Source organism: Urocampus carinirostris, chromosome 14, assembly GCF_059441175.1.
Source record: "Urocampus carinirostris isolate Australia breed hairy pipefish chromosome 14, RoL_Ucar_1.0, whole genome shotgun sequence".
Lineage (NCBI taxonomy): Eukaryota > Metazoa > Chordata > Actinopteri > Syngnathiformes > Syngnathidae > Urocampus > Urocampus carinirostris.
In genome coordinates, this window is record NC_142362.1 from 18,358,935 (window position 1) to 18,381,269 (window position 22,335).

The 22,335-nt window shown below is 40.4% G+C and overlaps 2 protein-coding genes across 2 annotated transcripts; one reads left to right on the top strand and one right to left on the bottom strand.

Annotated features, from left to right (window-relative positions):
* Positions 1 to 972: 972 nt before the first annotated feature.
* Positions 973 to 4,436, top strand: fzd5 (frizzled class receptor 5). Its single transcript, XM_088352339.1, is given in 2 exon segments — positions 973 to 2,941; positions 2,944 to 4,436. Coding segments are annotated over 2 exon segments (1,653 nt in total). The 5' UTR covers positions 973 to 1,375; the 3' UTR covers positions 3,031 to 4,436.
* Positions 4,437 to 6,628: 2,192 nt separating this feature from the next.
* On the bottom strand, positions 6,629 to 20,908 carry ccnyl1 (cyclin Y-like 1). Its single transcript, XM_088352340.1, has 10 exons — positions 19,841 to 20,908; positions 16,070 to 16,144; positions 15,945 to 15,988; positions 15,744 to 15,844; positions 15,625 to 15,660; positions 13,660 to 13,711; positions 13,459 to 13,578; positions 11,030 to 11,196; positions 7,580 to 7,742; positions 6,629 to 7,197 (listed from the first exon to the last, which is right to left on the bottom strand). Exons 1-10 carry the CDS (start codon positions 20,001 to 20,003, stop codon positions 7,081 to 7,083), a joined length of 1,038 nt encoding a protein of 345 aa, XP_088208466.1. The 5' UTR covers positions 20,004 to 20,908; the 3' UTR covers positions 6,629 to 7,080.
* Between the last annotated feature and the right edge of the window lie 1,427 nt (positions 20,909 to 22,335).

Below are 22,335 nucleotides of genomic sequence, written 5' to 3' on the forward strand. Positions count from 1 at the left end.
ACATCATGCACAAACCCACTGCACAATGTTGGCAAGATACACAAGAGTAATTTGTAAAAACGGAACATTTTAGTATTGATCGATAATCAAACCTTAAATTTGAAAGTCAACATACTCGTGTTCATTGTTTTAGCTTATCAAATACCTCGAGAGTGGAAAAAAACTGGCAACGTTTCGTTGCTCTTTGTCGATGACAATGAAAATTCTGAATTTGAGCCTTTGCTCAAGCATGTGAGGGTATTGTTCATTTTCGAAGGTTTGGTGTGGTAACCTTTGAACAGAAATGCTTAAAACCTCCCGAAAATCGCAGAAAAAAATAACTACTAACTACTCTTTTTAGTTTTTTCAAACATAAAAGTGCTCAACTCAATCCACAATATTTCTTTTCTGTGATGAATGAATCGTAATTGTAGCCTTTTTTATTATTTATTGACAACACTTTTTATGACAAAGTTAACTGACCGCTATTATTCATCACTCATTAACCGGTGCGTTCAGGTGACACTCGGTCATTTCACTCCAAGTTGGCATACAAGAAGTGGGTGTGTTCAGGATTACCTTAAAGCATTTTAAAGAGATGCTTGTGTGTTTGATGGTTGGACAGAAACATAAAATACTGTTTACATTGTAATCAAAAATCGAAATGGTTCATTTTTTTCGACTTAACGTAATATTTGCTAACATCACACGAGCGTCGTATGGTCTTTTTTGTGGATTTAGGAGTTGTGATTTTTTTTTTTAACTTTCAATTTCAGTTATTTATAGTTAGTATCATTAATTTCTTCCAATAATAATTACAAATGACGTGAATTCAGCGAAAACCATGTACTTGTATCTTTGAATTCAACGTAATGTCCGCCAACTTCATACGAGCGTCGTGACAATGTAATGTAATCTCCGAGGATCCCTGAAGGCACCACACTCGCGGAGACAGTTTGTGCGTGGAAATTCGCTTCATTCCGTGCGTGGGTCGCCACCTGAGGGGTTGCGTGGCCCGTTCGGGATGCCATAGAACCACCAACTGAAAAGAGTTAAAACGAATACATTTTTGTCTCTGAAGACTTTTATGGCCTGCTTCTGTTTGCAAAGTGGACGTGGTGACGTCACAAGAGACTTTTCGTGGATGTAGGACTTTTTTCCTCTTTGCGCGGATTCATATCAATCCTAAACTGTGTGCAGGAGAATGGATTCAATAGGAACGATAACAAATTACTTTGAATTGTTTTCTGGTTTTATGTTAGAAGACCTGATGCGCACAATATTTTAAGCTTTTTTTTAATAGGAGGAATGGATACCAACACCCCAAGAGCTTAAGATCCCTTTGGTTTGTTTTAAAATGGAGCCCAAAACAAATTAAAGTCCTCTTTTTGGATTAATGGCCTCAACAATGAGGCTTTTGCTGTTCCTGGTGACCCAGATTGGGTCCCAAGTCCACGCAGCTTCCAAGGAGATCTCCTGCGAACCCATCACGGTTCCCATGTGTCGTGGCATCGGTTACAACCTGACCTACATGCCCAACCAGTTCAACCACGACACCCAAGAGGAAGTGGGACTCGAGGTCCACCAGTTCTGGCCCCTGGTCCGGATCCGCTGCTCCCCAGACCTGCTGTTTTTCTTGTGCAGTATGTACACCCCGATCTGTTTGCCGGAATACCGAAAACCTTTACCGCCGTGCCGCTCGGTTTGCGAACGTGCCAAGCGGGGATGCTCGCCACTGATGAGCCAGTACGGCTTCGAGTGGCCCGAAAGGATGAGCTGCGAGCGCCTCCCTAAACATGGGGGCCAGGTCCTCTGCATGGACCACAACCGGAGCGAGACCACAACCCTACCGCCGGTAATGCCAGCTTTTTTCAAACCGACACCGAAAACCCGACTTCGGGCCTTGAACCAAGGCGAGTGCCGCTGCCGGGAGCCACTAGTCCAGATTAAAAGAGAATCCCACCCGTTATACGGTAGAGTCCGAACAGGACCCGTCGTGAACTGCGCCCAGCCGTGCCACCAAGCGTACTTCTCAGAAGACGAACGGACTTTTACGGTTTTGTGGGTAGGGCTATGGGCAGGGCTTTGTTTTGCATCCACTTTAACCACAGTGGCTACCTTCCTCCTGGACATGGATCGGTTCAAATACCCCGAGCGTCCCATCATCTTCCTGGCCACCTGCTACCTTTTTGTGTCCCTTGGGTACATGGTCCGGTTGGTAGCAGGGCATGAACGGGTAGCCTGTGCACCGATTGGGGATCAAGCCCACATTTTGTACGATACAGGCGGTCCTGCCTTGTGTACCTTGGTTTTTTTGTTGGTGTACTTTTTTGGTATGGCTAGCGCCATCTGGTGGGTGGTTTTGTCCTTTACATGGTTTTTGGCCGCGGGTATGAAGTGGGGTAGCGAGGCCATCGCAGGGTATTGTCACTATTTCCACTTGGCCGCCTGGTTGATCCCTAGCGTAAAAACCGTCCTGGTTCTGGCGCTCAGTGCCGTGGATGGGGATCCGGTGGCCGGGATCTGCTACGTCGGGAACCAAAATCTGGAGAACCTTCGAGGTTTTGTCCTGGCCCCCCTAGTTGTCTACCTCTTCGCTGGATCTCTCTTCCTCTTAGCGGGGTTTGTATCCCTCTTCCGGATCCGTGGCATCATAAAACAGGGCGGCACCAAAACCGACAAACTAGAACGCCTCATGATCCGGATCGGACTCTTCGGGGTCCTCTACGCGGTGCCCGCTGCAGTGGTGGTGGCCTGCCTGGTTTACGAGCAGCACCGCCGTCCAGACTGGGACCAGGTTTTGGCCTGTTCTTGTGCAGCTGAACGCCAACGACTAGGGGGCGGACCTGAATACGCGGTCTTCATGCTTAAGTATTTTATGTGCTTGGTAGTGGGGATAACCTCAGGGGTTTGGATCTGGTCTGGGAAGACCTTGGAGACCTGGCGCAGGTTTTTTGTGCGATGCTGCCCCTGGTGGCCCCAGAAGGGGGCAACTCCACCTCCGGTGTACGCAGAAGCTTTGACTGGACCAGTCCCTGGATTGTACCATAAAACTCCATCTCATATAGGACTAGGACACTGAAACCGGGGACAATACGATCCAGAGCTTCAGCTTTGGGGAACCTTCCCTCCCCCCTACTGGAACTAGCACTTCCTGACATACTATCACAGACTCCACTTATTTATTGATGTAAATATTGGAATAATTTCTGACAAGGTTCGATGTTTTAATTGTTTTCCCGTGTACTTAAATGTAAATAAATGCTTTCGACCTTGGACTTCTAATACAAATTTCCTTATCGGCTTTGGCTTTTCAGCGACATCTGCTGGTGAAAAGCAGTACTGTTTGTGCCGAATACGTTTTATGACGTGCAGGAGAAATTTAAAAATGTTCTATTACAGATAAAATTACATAATATGGATCATATCAAGCACGCACAAGACATTTGTTCACGATTCAGAAGTCATATGCTTTTTAAATACATGAGAAAACGTCATTTATTTGCCAATTTTAGGTCTATTTGCGGTTTCTTTCTCGTTCACTTTAAATTTGTGTTGGGGTAAAATGTGTGTGACTCAAAATTCGAAAGCACCTTGACGGACTTTCGTTTTTATATCTTTTTTTTAATGTTCAAATTATATCAGCCCACACTTTTGCTTTACGCGCTACCACTCTTAAAAAGACCCACCGATTGAAAAATAAATCTTTCGGTTTTTCAAAATCTAAACAACAAACAGCGAGACTAAGACCGCGTTAGAATTCCGTTTCTGGTAAAAGTCCGCCATTTCAGCTTTTAAACAAGCACACTTTGTTTTTAAAATGATTTTGGAGACTATTTTTGTTGTGCACGTAACAAAAGTGTGCAATAAAATGTACCGCTTTTAAATGGTTGGCATGTATGTTTTAATTTGGTTTATGTCAATTTCCTGTTTCTTATTATGTTTGTTCACATTGATGTTGTGTTGGGGGGAAAAACTGTTTTTTCCCTCTCAATTTGAAGGCACCTGAACGGACCATTTTTGTTTTGAATTCAATTGTTTTAAATGTACGAACTATGGTACACAAAAGAGCACTTAGTTGATCATTTTGTGGTGTTTTTACCCCCAAACTCCAAAAATGGCTAAACGACTTTCCTTTTTATTGATTTGTCCTTGAAATGTCCTTTTTCTGCTGGCAGTTGAAGTTAATAGAGCGAATTAAACGGGATACGTTTGCAACCACTGGATTGTGTCACTTTTTGGGTGGTGAGAGTTTTGTTATCTGCTATTCTTTTTATTTTAAATATCACGTTGGATTTTGTATGGTTTTGTGAACTTTCCCCCCCAAAAAGAAAAAGGAAAATACTGTAACAGAGTAGATTAATCCCCCACTGCACTTTAGCGCCCTCTAGAGGTTTTGTAGTATCACATGACAAAACTTTTAGAGGAATACGTGTAGGGTACTCTGTGTGCATTACATACACGACCCCTAGTGGTGTACAAATATTTCATTCATTTAAATAAAGATATCTATTCAAATGAGAAGCAAAAACAATTATCTCACAAGCCTTAAAAAACAAAAACTATGCCATCTTGTTACTACGGTAGCCCGAATGATTGTTTTGCCTAAATAGCTTTTCCTGGCTTTTAGCATTTAACAGACTTACCTTCCACAGCAGAGCCCTGCATGTGATGGTCGCCGAGTCTTGTTATTCAGGTAACCTGAACTTTTTTCTGCACTGTTTCCTTCTCTAGCCACTCACGTTGGCCACTTGATCACAGGTTATGGCTCACCGCGAGGTGATACTGTTATCGTGAGCTGCTCTTTCATGATGGTTGAGTCCAGTGATTCAGACTTTTTCCCTTCAGTTTCTGTCTCTAGCCAGTTACGTTAGCCAGTTGGTAGCAGGCTACGGGCGTTGCTCGCCGCTATTGTTGGCTGCTACCATGTCAAAAAGCTTGCCTTATTTGTGTCAAGGGAACATCATCGAGTTCTGCGATTCAGGCACATGGTGATTGGGGGAAAAAAGATGACAGTTTCCTTATCTAGCCATTCAAGTTAGCCATTTGGGTTAAGGCTAATGCTCGTTATGCTTGTTATTGTTAGCTGCTCCGTCTAAATAAAACTTGTTTCATTCTTAAACATGAGGCGAACGTCGCCTAGTCCAGTGATTCAGGCTCATGGCGGTTTCCCCCTTCCCCCCACTCTTTCCTTCTCTAGCCACCAACACTAACATTTGGCTGAAGACTGTTGTCTGCCGCTAACCACTATTGTTGCTTGCTTCATCCTTAAGTGTGAAGAAAATGTCAACTGAGATCAGTGATTCAGGCACATGACGCTTGTTATCTTTCTCCAGACCAGGGGCGCGAAACTCATTTTAACTCAGGGGCCACGCGATATAACAAATATTCTCTCGACTACTAGATTAGACAGAAAGAAAAAGAGAGAAAAAAATAAGAGAAAAAGACGAAGAGAAAAAGAGTGTGGGATAAGGAAAGAGTGAGACAGAATGTGAGAAACAAGAGAAAAAGAGAAAAAGTGAGAGAGGAGAGAGAAAGAAATCCAAAGAGAAATAGAAGGGGAGAAAGAGAGAAGAGGAAATGAGAAAGGAAAAAAGGAAGAGAGAAAAATAATATAAAGACAGGGAGAAAAGGAAAAAAGGGAGAGCCAAAGAAGGTAAAAGGACACAGAAAGAGACAAAAAGGAACAAAGAAAGAGAAAGGGTGAAAGAGAGGGAGATAGAGAGAAAAAGGAAGAGAAAGAAAGATACAACTACAGCATCTTTGTGAAAGGCACCTGGCTTTGGCAACATCAAGTGGAGCTCGTTTTTCTCTTGCGCTTCCCTCAGCGTTGTCCTGTGGGCCGGATTCAATCCCTTAGCCGGCCTTATCTGGCCCACGGGCCACCTGTGTGACACTCATGTTCGAGACTTGACTGCAGGCTATGGCTCTCCGTTGGAAGGATGCCAGGTTACGTCATTAAGCCTGGATATGTTTATTTTGGCAGAATCTACAGTGGCCTCAAGTCGGTTGCACGAAACCAGGTTGAACTTGGCTTGTCTCAGTTACTATGGTGATTTATTCTCTACAGCTAGCCTGCTCCTGAACTTACTAACTACAAGGCTAAAATTATACCCAGAGATAACATATGGCTCCCCTACTGCCCACCGTGAAAAATTCATGGTTTCTATAGAATTTTCATAGACTTTCTTCATGTGTTGCATTATTTAAATGATCTTGAATTAAGATTAAACATGGAAGCCATATTGTCATTTCAATCTCTCCTGAGTTTATAATTCAAGGTGTCATTTCATAACAATTTATGTAGTAAATTTATTTCTGTCATGTGTTTTACTGCTATGCATACTAAGAATGGTTGTCAAATGGCAATGAGAGCTTTGAAGAATATGTAGTGTAATACAGGCACCTTGTCATGTGAGCAAATATAAGTCCAACTTTAGAACCCACAACCCAGTGAAAGAGAGTTCTTAGTTGAGGTACCAGTGATGTCCTAATTGATCAAAACCACAATCCAACCATTCTCTATCCTGATTGGCTTAAAACCCAGATGTTTGGTTTGATTCATCCTTTGCTATAGATACTGTGCCCCGCGCAAACTACACCGATTCTAATTCAAATGCACCACCTTTTTTTGACAGAAGAACACCCATTGTATCATGATTAGTGTTTATTTTAAAATACTCCATCTGCAAATGGTTTTCCATTGAAAAATGAGACATTTCGCAGCTAGTAGCCTACACAGTAAGCAAAACCAACCTTTGATTTTTCATGACTTTGCTGTTAAGTCCCCTCAGTGGCTTTACGTGGATGCACTGTAGTTTGTTCACTAAGTAAGGGAGAAAAGAAATGGGATGTGGGAATACTGAGCTCAATACTGAGCTTGATATCGTTTCAGTAGTAAAGTCGATTCTGGTCAAGACCCGGTCCAAGTCCTCGTTTGGGACGTTCTCAACAGTTTTAGTAATGACTATGCGGCATCAGAGAGGCGCTCGTGTAACCAGGGCGAGTTGCGCATAAATTAAAGAGTACAAAAATAATTGCCTTCGACCGGAGTTGGCAACATTGGCGACGAAGTTGGGGGAGAACGGAACGCCGGTGGTCTTAGGAGAGAACGGCGTTGGAGCGGCGGATTCCGATGAGGTTGTCGGCGCTGAGGGACCGTCTCATTGATGCTCGGCTCAGGTCTTTGTACTTGTCTTCGCACAGTCTGGAGATGGCCTGCAAAAAACGCACGGAAAACCATCAAAGATGGCAGTAAAACGATGACATTTCGCATAGCGAATAAGATCGGGCCGCTAGTATCCATGTTAGCTTCTTCAATAAGGATTACTTGAGACTGATTGTAGCATTATTTAACAGAGCAGATAATTATAACAAGAGCGTCTAACAGCAAACCATAGCCTGAATTTAAACAGCTAATATGAGTGGCTAGAGGACAAAACAGTGAAAAATAAAATCAAAAATGCCTGAGTAAAGGATTAGGGGAAAAGAACCACGTTCACGAGACCTATTTTGTCTTTAGAATTAAGGTGTTAGTGTTAGTATATATTGGAATGATTTTGTCATTTCTTGACAAACGACAGAAAATGTCCCCAGTCACCTCGAGTTTCTGCGCCCGCTGGTTGTTAAGCGGCTCCAACGGGAAGCTGAGGTTGTTGTCGTCGGCGAGCTGCCTCAAGTCAAAGTAATATTTGGCGTAGACGCTAGCCGGCACGTTGATGTTGAACTGGAGAAGTTCCAGGAAGTGGCGCTCCATTTCGTTCCTGAGAATTGAGAGAACAGCAAAGAGAGAAGGAAAAAAAAAAGGCTAAAATTAGTCACTTGATGCTACGGTATAATATTCGATCAGCTGACACAACTTGTTCGAAAGATACTTAGCGAATATGTTTATTAGAATATATAAATTATATGGATTTTCTACAGTAGTAGCAGGACAACTTGGTTATGTTTCCTCACTACCTCTTTATATTGAGCCCAAGGCACTGGAGAGAAACTTGTTAGAAAGACGCAAAGCATTTCAGTTCCCTATTTGAGCATATTTTCAATTTGTATGGAAAAAGTAGCATAATTTGGTTGTGTCGCCTCTGTACCACTTTATATTGTCCGTAAAGCACCGGAGGGCTCAGTCATAAACAGCCAGCACTACTTCTTAGAAAGATAGCAAGCTTTTATGTTCCCCATTAGAATACGTTTTCATTTTTTTATACAAGTAGTAGCACAACCTGGTTGTGTCTCCTCTTTACCGCTTTGTAATTTCTGCATGGCACCGGAGAGCTTGGCTTGTTAGAAAGATTCCGAGCATTTATGTTCCCTATTAAAATATGTTTTCACTTTTTATAGCAGTAGTACCACAACCTGGTTGTGTCACCTATTTACTTCTCCAAAATATGCCTGTGGCACCGGAGAACCTAGCCATAGTCGATTGCATGGCTCACAATGTAGTGATACTACTGGCTTCTGAACCTTAGTGAGTATATTATATTTATTCGTTATTAATGTGTATAGCTGATAAAATGCCACTTGATAAGAATGGGTGATATTTTCTCGACCAAGGCATGTGTGACGGTAAGGATTGGAGCACTTGTACAATGTTTAGATATGATGTATTCTCAGATGAAGAACACAGCATTTTCTACAATATCTATATGTCAGTGTTATGGTGCTAAAAAAATCTCTTGTAATTACTGTATAATAATTACTGAAATGAAGTATTGATCGAATGATAAAGTCAAGCCATGTTAATTTATATAGCCCTTAATCACAAAGAGTCTCAAAGGGCTGCACAGACCACTGCAAACTACAGACTATCATTACAGCGTCCCCTGATCTAAAACCTTACACGAGGGCAAGGAAAAACTCAAAAACCTCAACATGAGAAAAATGAAAACACACATTTTCTCTCTATTTCTTTCACTTAGAAAGTTTTTCTCTTTTTTTTCATGCTTTGTCTTATTCTTTGCTCTCTTTTTTTCTTGACCTTCTAATTTTTGCTTGTCTCTCCCTTTCTATACTGAAGCTCTATAATGTTATTGTAATTGTAGACAAAATAAAGACACACACAAAACTAAATGGATTTTGGGCGTTTTGGCTGAAAATATCGCATGCAATAAAATAATTTCAAAAAAAGTTATAAGATCCTAAAGCAGGACTTTATCGTTATAGGCATCATTTAAAAAAAAACATATCCATTTCTAATTTGTATAACTACAAAAAAAAAAAGACCTGTTTGTGCAACACCCTCCCAATTGCAACGAAGCAAACAAATAAATCAAAAATCCAAAGTTGAGACTGCAAGCTCCCTGGTCCTCCCTCTTCATCATTGCACAGCCTCTCAGCGCAGCAGTCGCCATGGAGACCGCATCCAGGTTATTGCTTTGTTGTGGGCCAAAATGGTGTAGCGGGGCCATTCTGCGTTTGTGTGTGTGTGGTTTCCCAGGGCTACTAATGGAGTAGGCGAGAGGAAGGCCCATTATGGGAGAGCAGTAAGAGCACTTGAGAGCCCCCCTACAAATATCTCAAAACAACCCACCGCCCTCTTCATCCTGCAGCCACAAAGACTCTCAGATGAAGCAGAAGCAACACGCAGACACAATTTTTTTTTTTTAAAGGGAACCTGCCTTAAGGCCGACTGCAAAAACGAACAAGGGCTGTAGCTTTACTACTTTTGTCAGACCAGAAAAGTGCTTACATTGGAACTATTTCTACAGTGTCTCGCAAAAGTATTAAAATATAAAAAGGTGGGAAACCGAATGAGGAGAAAAACTAAAAATAGTTGGACGAATGGGGTGAAACGTGCCCTGGATGTGAGCCGGGTTCATTTAATGGATCCAAGAGTGTGTGCTAGGGATGGATGTGAATGGAGAAAGATAGTCAAGAATGACTGATAGACGCAGCTCAAACTGGCTAACCTGGGCTACCAGGTGGCCTAATAGGGCCAGCGGCAGGGCCAAGGCGGGGTTGAACCATACAATACGGAGTTGGTAAACCATTGTGTGCTGTTTGGCCTTTCTGCTGATGAAGGATTGCGTGGCGCAGCAACTCACTCGCTTGTTGTTTTGTCGGCCGAATGTTCGGTGTCAGGTTGGGATGAGCCAAGTGGAATGAATGCTTGGTAAGTGAGAGTGTGTTTTTGACTCTAGCCACCTCCTACTAAGGCAAGGGCTAGAAACCTATGGCTTGCGGGCCATATATGGCTCTAATTATGACTGCATATGACTCGAACACTTGTGCAATTTCCATCTTTGGCATTTCAATACTGTTATGCAAGTGCACGCATAGTTTGTGTAGCTCTATTAGCACAAATAGTTTGGTCCAGTATATAAAGAGCATACTCCCCACTACAGTTTACAGTCACTGACTCACACCAAAACACTCCGTTTTAGGTTCACTGCTGAGACATTTAATGCTGGGTGTCCTTCGCCTCTTTATCCTTCATTTTGACAATCTTGTAGTCCTTTCGATTTCACTCGGTGAGCCGCTACACCCTAAATTGCAGAGATATAATTGGCTGGTCTTCGTCACCTTCTTCAACTCCTGAATGTTGGTCTGAACTTGTGTTTTCATTGCGTTACCGCCCCCATTTTATCCGGTGTTATCACAGTTTAAAATATCGCCCGAACACTATTATTTACTTTTGCAAAAACTATATATGACGATAATTATTGTTTTTGTTTTATCGCCCAGGCCTGGATTTAGATTGATTCTAAAACACTGTTAGTGCGCATAAATGTATATTTTGCGACTAACAATATTAGGTTATGAACTGAAATTAGAGTAGAACTCCCGTCATTACATTAAAATTGATAATAAAACAGGGTTAGTAAACTGAGATTAACCAAATTTATGAATTCTCATCTAACACCTTAAATCGAATAAGTGTTCTTTTACAATAATTTATGTTAAATATATTGTCTATACTTGGCACCTGTAGCGATAGGTCGAGAGGTTGTCCCTTTCTTTCTCACAACCGCCACCTCTGACTCAAAACCGTACCGCACCCTCCGTGTCAATGGGCTAAGCATCACTTCTTCAAACAAGGTTCCTGACTCACATGTCTTCTACGGTGATATCCTTGAGGATCTGGCAGTAGTCCACGTTCCAAACGGCCTGGTCGTCCCAGACTTTGGAAGCCAGCAGGATTGCTCCCAGCACGATGCGCTTCCAGTTGGATGGACAAATGTCCAGCTCGGCGTAGGTCAGCAGACGCTCCAGGTACACCTGAGGTCCAGAAAGAGGAAAATCCACACTCTATTATGTATACAAGTGACTTGAACAATAACATTATTTAAAAAGAAAAAATGACGAGAAGAGACCAATATGTAGAAAAACAGACAGCGACACTATGCCGAAATGAGAAAATCTTTTGCTGCCCTCTGTTGGCCAATCGTGATAATATCCGGTCCTGAAACCTGAAGTCATTTTTAATTTTTTTAACTGAGAATTTTTCATACTTTTTCAAACTGTTTAATACATTTTCATATTTTTTTATTCTGTACATTACCGTTCTGTATGTTTGTACATTATCATACTTCACTACAGTACTTTATGAGACTTTCCACAACATTTGTAATTTGTGTACCTTTTCATACGCTTGAGTTAAAGGCAAGATTATAAACCCGATGCGAATTTCGGGTCCTTTTTTTTTTTTTTTTTAAATCCACACAGGAGTAAAAACTCAAGTTCATACCCCAGACCTGCCAAGTTAGTTTGATCCGCGCTTCACATATCCGCAACCAGCAGCAGCGAGCGAGTTTTTAGCGCAGGGCGTACGATAGATCAGTGGTGGGTATCCTTTAAACCTTGCTCAGTAGACGCGATCTTGTTCCTGCATGACAGCTAAACAGCGTAAATAATATCCTGCTTGTCAAATTGACATTTTGATTATTGCTTGAGGCTTTAATTATTTCCTTTGTTTCACTGGAACAGGAAAGGAGGCCTTAATTTGCAAACCATCGGCAGAGTCAACGCTTTTATTCTATGTATGTTTTGCACAATATGTCACCATTATTTTCTTGTTCGTGTTTGAAATGTAGTGTATTAGACTTAGCTATTTTATTTTAACATGATAATGTCTTGTGTTGGAGTCATTTAAGCAAGTTTAACTTTGTTTGGTTAATTTAGTTTTTTAATAGTGGTCTTAACATGTTATTTTCTTCTTATTTATTTAAATTAGTAATATTGTATTCTATCCAGATTGTTTGTTCATTTATCATGTTAAATGATTCTTTACAGCAGGCCTGCCTGTTCTTAGTCAGTGTGATCCATCCATTCATTAGCAGCACCGCTTATCCTCAGTAGGGTCGTGGGGGCGCTAAAACCCATCCCAGCTATCTGCGGGCAGGGGACAGGGGACACCCTGAACTGGTTTCCAGCCAGTCGCAGGGCACACAGGGACAGACGACACACTCGCTCATTCTAGGAAAAGTGAATTGGTCTGACAAAAATATTACATTTGGGTTTGCTTCTGGCACAGTCCTGTCATTCAAGGTAATTAGTCAGGTTTATATACTTGCGGGCCGGTCAGGCTGGACTTTTTAGGCCCGATCATACCTCTATTTTGAGTACTTTTTGTATATTTTCATACTTTTCATTTCAGGACTTTTTAACCACTTTTCAATGTTTTTTCTTTCATACTTTGGGATTTTTTTGCAGTTATTTTTCCACACTTGATAGTACGTTTTCATACTTTTTAGTAATTTCTAAACACTATTGAGTACCCTCAGTATTTTTATTTTTTTTTCATATTTTTCAATACATCTTCACTACTTTTTGTATGTGTTAGTACTTAAATATTATCATACTTTGTCTCAATGTTTTGACTACTTTTCAGCTTTTGTTTTATATTTTTCAAACTATTGAGTATTTGTTCATACTTTACACTAAATTTTCCAAATATTGAGTAATTTTTCCATACTTTTCATTACATTTTTATCTTAGTAGTACTTTTTTTGAACTATTGATTTCTTTTTCATACTTTAAAACTTTTATTACATTTGAATACTTGTATCATCATTCAGTACTTTTTCTTATATTGTTCAGTACTGTCCAGCACTTTTGGGCATTTTTTTCATACAGTACAACGCATTTTAGGACGTTAAATACTTTTTGTACTTTCAAGTACTTTTCAGTAGCTTCTTTAAAATTCTCGGTATTTTCAGTACATGGTTTTTTTTTTGTCTTGCTTACTTTATCCCTCAAATTCAAATCTTTCATGTAACATTTTCAGTCCTGTTTCCAATACTTCAACCCAATTGTTTCAGCCTTTCACCTTTACATGAAATGTTTAGGTAATTGCCGTTTCAAAATTTAAAATTTTCTGTTATGTTTTCCTTATAAAAGCATGAAACTTTCATCATAAAATTTGAACTGCATTTGAATTTTTAAAATGTAGAAAGAACAAACTTCAGTGAATATTTTGCCTCCACCCCAATATAATCATTTTCAAAAGTCTGATTATTCTTTTGTTTCGACAATACTTACAAGTGTGACAATGGCACATTCGGCAGTGAGTTGTGCTGCACTAAAGAGTGTCCTGACGAAGCGATAGATGACTTTGTGCTCGGGGTCCATGCAGCTGTACTCGTCTGGGACCGCCTCTCTCTGTGTGAAGGTAACAAAAAAAAAAAAACCCATTCACAAGAAGAATGTTGCAATGCTTATTGAGATACTGACGGGACTCACTGATAGAGGATGCAGCTTCTCATCAAAGATGTCCAGGGAGCGGTCAGAATCCCTGCAGAACACACTTGTCAGTGGATGCACACAAATACTACTACAGATATCGTACTAGAGGTCGACCGATTATCGGGCGGGCAGATCATCGGCACCGATATTTGGGAATTTGACGGATAATCGATATTGGCATTTTTATTTTTTCAACAGGCCGATATTGGCTCGGATGCCGGTGAGCCTCTCTCTCCCGGCTTCGGACGCTACAGCAGGAAGAGTAACATTAGGGCCAATTAAACAGCGACAGCTCTGCTAAGTCTGAGCCCCAACAGGTCTTTGAATCAAAACTGCTGATAATATTGAGATTTTGAAAAGTATGCGGTAGAAAAGCATGTGTGTGATTAAGAGACAACAGAAAAGGTTTAGTTAACTTGTTGTGGGGAAGCAAGTTTAGGTGGAGACTGATATATTGGCTTTTATCACAACATAAGTTCATCAATCAAGTGTGTGTGCTTGTGATTGAGAGAGCATAAAACGCACGCACTAAAGTGGAAGGGTGAGTGATTAGCTATTATCATAACTATAATTACCATTACCATAATTAGTTCATCAATCTGGCTCTTGAACAGGAGTTCTCACATTTCTATTAAATTTGTGGGCTCCATTGAAATTTTGTTTTAAGGTAATTTAAGTCATGACGGTTGTATTGACATTTTTCTTTATATATTATAAAAAAAGTAAGAATCGGGAATCTATTTAAGTTTGTAAGTATCTTTAAACAAATTGCTGATAAGCCGATTTACTGCAATGTTCATTTTTGGTTTAGGTAAAATATTAGTTATGTTGAAATTCTAATTCATTTCACATAAAAGGTTTCAGGGAGCTTTTTAAGTTTAAATGAATTCATAACAAATATTCTTTATTTCTTTTCGCATTTTTACTAATTTCTTATGCCAAATTTTGAGCTGTTACAGCGAATGAATAAGTAATAAGAATCCTCTAACTCAGGGGTCGGGAACCTATGGCTCGCGAGCCATATATGGCTCTTTCTATGAGTACCTGTGGCTCGGAGACAAATTTGATTGCATGCAAATTTTCTCCATCTCGTCCAAAACGTAAGCTATTAATCCTGTTCAAAGACTCACAAAGCCAAACCAAAGCTGACATGAAAGTTGTGCTTGGCACTATATATAGGGCACGTTTTTCACTACAACTTACAGTCAAGGTGTTGCACGAAAAAAAACAAAAACAAAAAAAAAAAACAACAAAAAAAAACTCGTTCTGGCTGTACATCGCTAAAGAATCCGTTATATAAAACCTCACTATATTATCTGTCTTCAGTGTTCAGATACCTTATGATGAATCCACAGAACACACTGTAAATACGCCAAAACACCGGAAGAGAATTTAAAGTTTTTTGATTGGGTGAGTGGGAGGGATGGGTGGAGCTATGCAAAAAGTGCAAGCACTCCCTCCCATCTCTCGCCCTACGCCGTCTGCGCCATAGATAAGCACATCAGGCTCCCTGTTTGCAGAATGTTGTGACGTTTTTACAAAATAACTGCTTACATCTGGTTTTGAAACCAATATGTGTGGAAAAAAAAGGGTCAAAATGAGTTTAACCGATCTTGAGTAATTGCAAGAAAGACAAATTTAAAGTGGTATGTTTGTTGATTTTGGGACAGGGGCTCTGGCATTATTCTCTTTTCATAATTTTTATCAAATCATCAAAAATAAATGTGCTGAAGACTAAGCTTTTGTCTGTGGCGCGGGTTTAGCAATTTAGTAAATTTGTCTCATAATATATGGTGTGGCTCTTTCCCAAAATAAAATTAATATATTTTGCTTTTATGGCTCTTTGAGTCAAAAAGGTTCCCGACCCCTGCTCTAACTACTACTAATAATAGATATTGGTATCGGCCCTGAAAACCCCATATCGGTCGATCCTTACATCGTACACTATAAAAATGAACCTACCTATTCTTGATGTGGTAGTAAATTGCTAAAGTGACACTGGAGACAGACAGACGTTGAAGTTAAAGGTGCATCTTTAATTCCATTTTAATATTGTGCATAATCCATTCGCACGTTGTTACCATTTGATTGTGCTTTTGAGGTTGGGCTGGCTGACGGTGCTGTCGTCAATAAAGATGGTGGAGCACGAGCTGTACTTCTTGCACAGCGGGCCGGGAGACACCTGGACACACACAAAACATGATGATTTTAGTCAAGTTAAAGAAAAAAACAGGTGGGGTCCGTAAGACAATATTTCCTAAATGAAAAAAAAAAATGCTCACATGACTGATGTGGTTGATATGGTTGCTTTTCCTCCTGTCACGCACTAACAACAAAACAACACCATTTTATTATTAAGATGAATCAATTTAGAAATGTCATACAGTTAAAACATGTGACATCTCACCGTCCGTTTGCGACTTGCACAGAAAGATGGTGCTAGCCCGGGCATGGTCTGACGGGTTTGACTCTAAGGCCAGCTCTGAAGGATAGTGAAAAAAAAAACCCCTCAATAATCATGAATTCATTAAGGATGCACGATAATCATCAGCTTGATAGCAATCAGATCTATAACGCCCAGATTGCAGATATTAAAAAATAAAATACCCGAAATATATAGTCATTGGATGCAACGCTATAATATTCATTCACTTGACACTGCTTGTCAGAAATTTTTGGCATTTTGGTTACTTGTTAGACATTTCACATTTATTTGTATAGCCCTTAATCACAAAATGTCTCAAAGAACTACACTGGTTACAATTATTCATCCCCTGATCTTAAAATATATTTTGATTTTGTACATAAGTAATACCACAACTTGGCCTCAAATGTGGGTAAGGCTTGGCAGAAAGCATAGATGTAGTTTCCCCCTCCAAGCGTCAGCAATTTTATATTTTGGATTTCTTTTATTAAAGCTGTAATGTGCACAGTTAAGATAATACCACTGAAAAATCGGTGAATTTTTGTGACATTAATTATTGGAGCACTTGTATGTTTTTAAGTATATTCACACGATGGATAAACCTATTATCGTATGAACTATTTACTGTTATTGTTAGTTAGTACTTTACTGACAAAGTATTGATTGATTAAGTCAAGCTATTCTCTCTCCAACATTACTTTTAAAGAGACATATTTTCTGAATTATAATGTTATTGTAATTGGAAACAAAAATAAAGACACACATAAAACTAATTGAATTTTGCATGTTTAACCCCCAAACATGACACGCAGTTTTGAAAAAAAGTTATCGTTATCAGCCTCCAAAAACAGGGTTTTTAACAGTAATTACAATGAAAAAAAAAAAACTTTTTGGGGGGGTGAAAACCTTCCAATTATTAGTGCCGTTAAAAATTAAGCTTCAATGCTACTTTAACTCAATAGTATTTCCTGTTTACCATAAAAATATCCAAAAAGTACAGTTGACATTAAAATTTTTAAGGTCTTTTATAATCCGTTGTGTTTGTCAAGAAGAATTTACAATTAGTGTTCATATAGGTTCTTCATGGCCAAATTCAGGCACTTTTAAGGAATTTCATTACTAATTTCTCCAGTACCATTGAAAGAAGAAATCCACAATATGTTTGTTAATATTTTGGAGATAAATCTCTCCCCATATAGGTGTTTGAAATGAAATGATCTGCATTTATATAGCGCTTTTCAGGTCAATGACTTACCAAAGCGCTTTACAGTGTGCTTCACATTTCCCAACAGCGGCCGTGATCTGTGCAGCCATGTAAGGTGCTAACCTGCTTATTGGGGGTATTGGGGTTTCAGTGGCTTACCCAAGGACACTTCGGCATGTAACACGGGACAAGCCGGGATTTGAACTGGGATCCCTTAATCCTAAAACGATCACTCTACCTCCAGAGCTACTGCCGCCCCATTTTTACCAGTTTGGTTAAAATGACAGTATTGTGGAGCTTACATTTTAAGTTGCAGGAAGTTTTTCCTATTAAAATTTACCTTTTTGCACGGCTCATTACAAATGTCCATAATTGATACCTAATCCTTACACGAATATACATATTTTATAGTGCCCTGTTTAGGTGTAGCATGCACCTAAACAGCATGCACCTAAAGAGGGCAATGCTTCATATGACAATGCCGTATAAACTAATGCCTGTTGCAGTCAATCACGAGGGAATAAAAAAGGCAACGGCAAAGCGAAGCCACCAGAAAGCAGTGTCAGCATCATTTTTAAGCAGGCGTGCTGAGAAACTTGGCAACAATTTAAAGTAGTTACAAGCATTTCAACCAAAATTCAAGCACTTTTCAAACCTCAAAAATATTAAAATTCAAGCATTTTAAAGAAATTCTAGCACCCGAACAAAACCCGTGCAATGTATTTATTTCACGTCCTTCAAAGTACGAGTCAAAATCAGATACACCAAACAGTTGTTCCTCCCGTCGTGCTTTTTTGTGTTTATATCGTTCATGATGACTTTCCATCATTCATCTTTGGTACAGTGAATAAAAATAGTGTAATAAAGAATGTTGAATACGCATTACAGATTAATTAATACAATACTCCAGCCCACATGCATTACACTGATTTAAATTAGAACAAGTCACCTCAAATGCCATTTCACTTCAGGAAATCTCACAACAAATCCTCCCGACCTTATAACATTTCCTCATCGAATCTATACAATTGACATAGGCCACCCTTTTTTACTTCAAAATGGAGTATGTCGTCGTTGACTCAGTTTAAAAAGAAAGCAAGTGAATTGATGTCGTGCAAACACAACTTGCCAAAAAGAATACTGAGAAAGGCTTGGATGCACAGTCATCATTCTAGAAATCAGTTGGCCTTCAGCGTGACGATAACCATAGAAACAGAAATGAAACATTACAGCAACATAACAATTGGAGATCATATGTTATCAGATGACTTTCTCAAGACTACTGACATGGGATTATTAGTACTGACCTCTTAAGAATCTTCACAAGTCAGTACAGTATGGGCAATACACGTTCTCGTTTGCTCCAAAAGTGAACTTCAATGCTGCGTCCAGTATATTTGTAAGTTGAGCTTGTTAGATTAGGCAGTTCATATATTAGATAGAAGACTTGAGAAGTCATGTTGAGTTGATCTTCTAGGTTGCAGTAACTTGTCCTTGCTATCTAAACCCACTCTTGCACACATTATCCAGTCTGAACCAGGTAAGACCATAGGGTCTCACATTGGCCATTGATGAGGCTCAGGTGTCCCCTTACCCTGCATGGGTGGGCGGCCAATACACTATGTAAATAGGGACTACTTTAGATAAGACAGAACTCTTCCGCATCAGGGTGAAAAAAAGCTCCACAGTTGTGTATCCAATCTTTCTGGCATCAAGTAGATAGTTACGAAAATTTGCAGTCTCCTGGTTATTTGTAATATAATGAGCAGTAAGGATAAAGGAACTGAACCTGACACGCTTATATGTAGTTTAGCGAAAGCATAGACTTACACTACACAGGGATGGACACAACTACGACATCTACTGCATAAATATGGATACACCTGTGGTATTTACACTGTATGCCTGAAAAATAAACCAATGTGTTTTTTTTAGCAGATAAAGCGTCATTTCTGCGTATCTTTTGTTCATGTACTACAAGTGCCACAGTGCTTTTAAGCATATTATAATCTCGAATAAGGGAATCTGCTGGAGCACACAAACAACCGGATTACTCCAATGTGTATACGTGTAAGAATAATCAGAAATGGAAAGAATGGGCAGTATTAGCTCAGGAGGTAGAGCGCTGGGTTGCAGGTTCGATTCCCGGCTTCTCCATGTCCCTATGTCGAAGTGTCCTTGGTCAAGACACTGAATCCCTAATGCCCCCAATTAGCGGGTAGGCGCCTTGCATGGCTGACTCCCTATTAGTGTGTGAGTGAACGGGTAAGTGTGAAGCACATTGTAAAGCGCTTTGAGAGGTCTTCATTGACTTGAAAAGCGCTATATAAATGCAGACCATTTACCATTTAACTAATTAAACCATTGCTAACGGAATACTCTTAACCGGACTAAGACGTTCACAAGATTATTGTGTGTGTTTACAGGGCTTTACATAAAAGGAATACTCTCAGTACAATTCAGTATTCAGTCGGCTTATTGCTTGTATGATGGACAAACGAAATATTTATGACAAGCAACATAAAACAAAAGTGTTAAGGAACACAAACCGTCTGGGACTTCTCTGTCGCTAATGTGCTGCAGGTAGGGGGCGCTGTTGTCGTCGCTGACTTCCGTGCTGGTCAGGAACTCCTCCAGCCGCTCCGCCGGCTGCCTGGACGGCAACTTGGGGCTCGACTCCGGGGAGACGCAGCATGACAACGTGTTCCCCATACCCGGACGGGGCTCTTTGTGTTCAGTGTCCCCAAAGTGGTCCGAATGTTTTTGCGCTTTTACCGGCCGGGCGCCCCGCTCTCCTCTCAAGCACAAAGTGTTAGCATCCTATTAGCTTGTCATGCTAAAGAGCCGCCGTCCGCCAACTCCCAGCGACGGCGTTCTTGTGCCATTTGAGGGGGTCGGCGACCAGCAAGGATGGAGAACTTGCCCCCCTCCCCTCAAAATTATATTTAGTTATAAGTAGGAAGCGTTGTTACGAAGTGAAATAAATTGTGGTATTACTCGTCACTAGTCCTCATTCATTCGTGTCCCTAGCTAACTAGCCAAGTCAGGGAACTTTAAACCCACGCGGAACGTTCGACTCTCTTAAAAGTAGACGATAACCGAGTCAGGCTAGTTAAATGTAAACACTAACACAACCTTGCTTAAATTGACTATCCAAATCGTCCAGGCTAGCGAAATAAATCCAGACCGCGGCTTATATGGCCTCCTGTGAACAACCTCGGCAAAATACAACACCGTAACAGTGTTGTTTACTAAACTGTTTAAACCAACCGATAATTGTATTTAAATAAATACGGGAACACCGCGAAGGTAAATGTCACGAACAGACCCCAAACGAATTTCCAAATAGCGATGGATGTGCACTCGGGATAAGAGTAAAATCCAGACCGAGGCTTTTGCGGCCTACGACGAAATCAAACACTGCAAGGCGACGTATCCAAGTTGAATTAAATGCTTGGGTTCTTCCTTCTCCGTCGCACAGCAGGCTCCAATAAACCGTGCAGAATAGGTTATAGTGTTTCTCAAGGCAAAATTCCTAAATCCGCCGTCTCGTAGCCATTACCGCTCATACCAGAGCAGCACCGCTATGCGAGAAGACGCACTTAGCACCGCCTATTCTAAATTGTAATCGATCCTATTGGTTGATGAATGACCACGCTCATTTATACTTGTCGTACATTGGTCGAGAGACCTGTCCATTACGTAATAATGACAAGATGCTATTTATGTTGTGTCACACCCTTTTTCTAAAAAGCGCTGTCAATCAAAATAATTCCCATCAATAAATGGAATCAGCATTACAAACTGCATTTTGTATTTTCTTGGGTTGTCTCTGTGTGATATGAAAATTAGTTTGATGATCTAAAACATTCGTGAGTGAAAAATAAGCAAAATCTCAGAAATCAGGAAATACTTTTTCCTGCCACTGCAGGCCTGAAGTAGTTATCGAAGGGGTACCCCAAATCTTTGGATGCACGGAATTGGGGACATGAGAGCTATGAAGATAAAGTGTTGTGAACCTCAGAACTTTTTGTTCGACGGTGTATCTTTACAGCTAATGTTCAAACAAATACTTGTTGAGAACTCTAAAAATAATCAAAGTTTAAAAACCTATTAACCAAAAACAACTTAAAGAAGTTGACCTTCACAGATCCCTTAACTGCTCAGGTCGTCGGGTATCAGTTCCTGGGTTGTCTTGGGCACGTACAGCCTGCTAGTGCCTATCTCTCTTCAGGCTGTTTTTTTTTTTAATTGAACAGGGGTTTGTTCCCCCTCATAAAACAGTTAGTACTGGTTTTTATGGTTACCGGTAGCAGGATAAGCCTTCTTGCTGTTGTTTTTCGGTGTGAAAACGTTATCCCTCTCTTCCAAAATAAGCAGGACCTCGGCATGGACAGGCAGCAGCATGTGACAAAAATCTATCTAGCTACCCTGGTCATATCCCTCGAGAGGGGTGACCGACAGCAAGACAAACACATACACAAAGACAAAGAAAATAAAAAAGGGAAAAAGTAGCAAAAAATACACACAAACATTTTTGGACCATGGCCAACCCAAATGCCCAAACACCCAAACAAGTTAAGTCAGTCATGCTTTCGTCCCTCCAGATGGAACGGGACACAAGAAAGTGGCCATGTCACTCGGGTCAGGGTGACACAACACTCTTCTGTTCAACAGCAGGGCCTGACAGCTTTCACTGGTTTACCCCTGCCGCATCATATGGGTGCCCTGCCCATCCCTTAGAACGCGTCTAAACATCCCACTATCCTTTGACAGCACCTCTCCACTCATTCCTATCACCATCAATGACAATAATGAAGTAAACAGATATGCAATCCTGGTGTATGATACATCTTTTAGGATTATCTCAGGAGCAGAAGAAAATCTTCTTCCAGGGCACACCTTTGACACTTGCTTTAGGCTATAAATTTGATTAGTTTGTCAGACATTCTTCCTAATAAAAATATCGAAAAAACTGACATGGCGAGGCAGTTTTACATTAAGTTGGCTACTAAAAATGAATTGGTTGATGGATTTTTTTATT